Source organism: Sinocyclocheilus grahami, unplaced genomic scaffold, assembly GCF_001515645.1.
Source record: "Sinocyclocheilus grahami isolate Dianchi unplaced genomic scaffold, SAMN03320097.WGS_v1.1 scaffold10.1, whole genome shotgun sequence".
NCBI classification, from domain to species: domain Eukaryota; kingdom Metazoa; phylum Chordata; class Actinopteri; order Cypriniformes; family Cyprinidae; genus Sinocyclocheilus; species Sinocyclocheilus grahami.
The window spans coordinates 959,567-963,583 of record NW_015505189.1 but is presented as its reverse complement, the minus strand read 5'-3'; the positions used below and the strand labels follow the sequence as shown (position 1 = coordinate 963,583).

At 36.1% G+C, this 4,017-nt stretch overlaps 1 protein-coding gene across 1 annotated transcript in view; it reads right to left on the bottom strand.

Annotated features, from left to right (window-relative positions):
- LOC107593220 (adhesion G-protein coupled receptor G5-like) overlaps positions 1 to 2,785 on the bottom strand; it is a 23,806-nt gene extending 21,021 nt beyond the window's left edge. Inside the window, exons 1-2 of the mRNA XM_016282853.1 lie at positions 2,754 to 2,785; positions 1,962 to 2,405 (exon numbers count right to left, since the gene is read on the bottom strand). Of these exons, the coding sequence (XP_016138339.1) occupies positions 1,962 to 2,379 (418 nt within the window). The 5' untranslated portion in view covers positions 2,380 to 2,405; positions 2,754 to 2,785. The remainder of the gene's footprint in view (positions 1 to 1,961; positions 2,406 to 2,753) is intronic.
- Between the last annotated feature and the right edge of the window lie 1,232 nt (positions 2,786 to 4,017).

The following is a 4,017-nucleotide window of genomic DNA, read 5'->3' as shown; positions in this document are numbered from 1 at the left end:
CAGCAGCTGGAATAATTAAATTTATAATTTTGATGGCAGATTGTAATCCAGAAAGGTTTATGTGTTTATGAAACACATGTGAATGAAATTAAATTATATTCCAGTTTTAAATGTGCTTCTGATTACAGATAGCCTGGGATTACTCAAGATTTGTATTTTAAAGACAACCAGTTTGAAGGGAGCATAATTTGCTTTTTGGGTTAAAAGAATTTCTTAATATGAAATTCGAATGGTATGACAATTAGATTAGACTGTGCAGAAATGGAATCACACGCTAATACACACTAAACACATAGTCATGCAATGCTGATGTTGTTAACATTAACAATTTGAGAATAAAGTATAACAATAATAATAATTTGCACGGTTTGATGTGATATGAGCTAACCGATCTTTAGATTAAATCACCATTGGTAGCACGATTTATTGTAATGCTTTTTTCCTCAGTTGGACAGAACAAGCGTGGCAGACTTGCTACTTACTTGTTCAGATGACAATATACGGTGAAAATGCTTATTTGGGCCATATATTCCAAGACGTAGGCTAGAATCTGTGATTGCGAAGTAGCCTACAGTAAATATCCACACCGGTGCGGTGACTGACTGCCACACACACACACACACACACACACTCCTCAAAACATTAGATTCATCCACGCTGGAGCCGTGCCGGCGCACAACCCACACAAGAAAGATAATTCCGCAAACAGCTGCAATTGCAGGTTTGAAAACAAAGATGGCGACAAAGAAGCAAAACTTACGGACTGCAGCTTTAAGAAAGTATTAAAAAATAGTGAACATGCACAAAAAGACTTACTGGGAGAGGAGAGTGATGAAACCTGATTCTGACAGGTTCTGAGAGGTTTTTGATGCTCTCATTCTCCACAGAGAGTCCAACTATGTCATCCAGAAGAACTGCATCAGACGATCCCCCCTACACAACACAAACACTGTTATGTCATACTGTACATTGCTGTATATATATGTTGGTAGGCCAATGGAAGCTAAAAAATACACATGATTTATGTCTGCTGGACAAATATTGTCATACCTGAAATAATGCTTTGTCTTTGTAGTAAGTACACACCACTTTGGATGTGCTCCTTGACATTGATTTCAGGCAGGAGGGAAGATAAACCGAGGGTATCATGTTTGGTGCTACAGTTCGAGGGGCCTGGAATGCAACATTTATATTTATTCATATGCTAGAAAGAGCCCTTCCTGTGACTCAAAGGTTATATGAACTTTCTGCTTCTATAAGGTGAATGTTATTTACTGGCAGAGTGAAATTGAGTCCTGTGAAACCCTCCTTCATCTCAATGACTGTGCTCTGAGCACAAGGTAGATCCACCCGACCCCTTTCATTGGATTTCATCACTACTTCCTCTATCCTGCAAACATTTTTTTTTCATGTTCACACATGAATGGAGTAAAACAGCATGATTATACAATATACAAATATACTAATGCAAGTTTTGAAAATGTTATTAATGCATCAAATATCCAACGATGCCCTTGGAACTGCATGCATTAAAAGTGATCATAAGTCAGAAAGCCATTTTAGTCATGGGTTAAGCTTCCTGTTTGCGGCTCAACTTCTGTTTTTCACTCATACTTAACCGTGTCATGATTGTGCTCTTATAAGCATGCACAACATCACCTCTTACTATCTGCATGATAGACAACATCAGTTCATAACACTCTAAAATAATAGAGAAACTAACAAACTGAAATAAAATGATGATTGGCTCACATGTTTGCTCCACTAGGCTTCTTACTTGCCTCATCACAGAATATCTTCTCTGCAAGTGGAAAAACAGAAGAAATATATTGAAACTAAAACTAATTACATGCTCAGAAATGCTGAACTCACAAGTGAGCTCAGTCAGTGTATATTGATATCTGTAGCTTTCAAAAATTGTAATACAACAAAATGTAAAATATTACACTAAAGTTTCTTACTGCAGTTGATTGTATCTCCTCGAAATGTATATTTTTCCATGACATCATAACTGATGGTATCACCCTGGATGCTGCCATTCACAATGCCATACAGAGCAGCAGCTTCTTGATCCCCTGGTGAGAGGTCAGTGCAGCACGTTCCTTGAAGACCATTTGGTCGACACAGAGTGTGATTCTTTCCATTGACCTGCACTATCAGCAGGTCCAGCAGCGGCTCCCAGAACACACAGAACTGACTTTGATTTTTAAGAGGGTTTGATTTTAGATTAATGGATGAAGATTGTGTGCACTTGGCTGTGATACTGCCCTGAATAGAGAGTGTGCTCTCATTGGCTGAAATCTCAATTTCCTTACAGCCTGTTTTCAAATCATACTTCAGATTTCGGGGTGCACTGCCATGGCGCCACGTTCCACACATCTTAAAGTCTCTGTCATTTTCTGCTGCTGAACAAAATATAGTAAAAATTAAAAAAGAATAAATGTATGTTAAGCTGCAAACTTTGTTTTAAGAATTCAAAACAAACTATCTGAACTATCACATTTTGTTGTTACTACATGGACAAGCACAAAATATGGAAAAAATGAATTCATTCTCCTTCTCCATTGTAGCGCAGTTTGAGTAGATCTGTGGCATTGACTGTCCCATGGCTTGGTTTAAGTTGTGGGGAGGGCATTATGGGATTAGTTATAAACATAAAAAAAATTACAATAATTTTATTTCATCCTGCTACTATCCTTTAATTACTTTTAATTATATCCTTGAATTAAATTTTTTTAGAGACACTTTCTTACCTAGAACCAAAGTGAACAAAAGACAGATGATAATCCACATTCGTACAGTCTTTGGATTCTGCTTCATAAATGAAAGGTACAGAGAATTCAGTTAAAGAAAGATGAAAATTATGAATATCTTCATAAATGAAAAGGTACAGAGAATTCAGTTAAAGAGAAATTAAAACATGCTCAATGACATGTCTTAATAGTCAGACATGGGTTGCCTATATAAATATAATAATTCCACTTGAAATGTCAAAAAGTCTAAAATATAAAAGTCTAAAAATGTGGTCCTCTGAAATGAAGTCATAGCTCAGATCTCTCACAAACTCAGAATCCTTGTGATAAAGTATCACAGTCATAGGCCACATCAAGTAACAAATTCCTGCAATTTAATGAATGAGAACACATAATGTACATGCATACTCAACCATCATCTCTTATTAAAAACGCATCAATTTGTCACATAAACATGACACATACTAATACTTGTTTCAGTTAAGTTAATGGTGAAACAGTAGCATTAATATTTTGCCATATGCATAACATGAAGTCTTACTGCTATAATGACACATAACAGAGTATATAGGGAAGACTATGTCTGTCTGGATTTTAAGATTCTGCCATCAACTGCAAATGTGTGCACACTTTGAAAAATAAAGTTCTCTGATTAAAAACTTGATAGACAGCGAGAGATCTACTCACTTGATTAACATCTGCTGAATTCTATCTCACTGTCTCGTCTCACTCGTCTGTTAAATGCCAAGGTGAGTCAACGACAATGACAGAGACAGAGACAAGGATGGCTGCTTGCAAATAAATGTGCTATTGATAAAATAAAGCAGATAATTGATGAATGAAGAAGAGATATGATAACTACATATAGAACCTGTATATAGAGGACATGTAACACTTGCCTCTTCATCGATTGTGAGAAACAGATGCTCTCTACAGACTTCAAACCAACTCTCTCACGGTGTTCCATTAGCCCACTAAACCTACTCTCAGACCACAGTAAATAACCTATTAATAGCACAGCTACTCAAACAAGACACTTACAAACTAACTCAAATCTATCTTCTTAGAAGCACATATACAAGTAGATGTAAACCAAACAGAAGAGATATGTATTAAAGTATGACTGGGTGACCAAAATTTCAAAGCCTTGATGTGCAAAAAAAAAAACAAGCAACCCTAGTTCACATTTAGACATGTAAAATGTCATCCAACATGATATTTATTAATTGCAAGATGAAAATGATAAAATGGTTGACATTTTTAA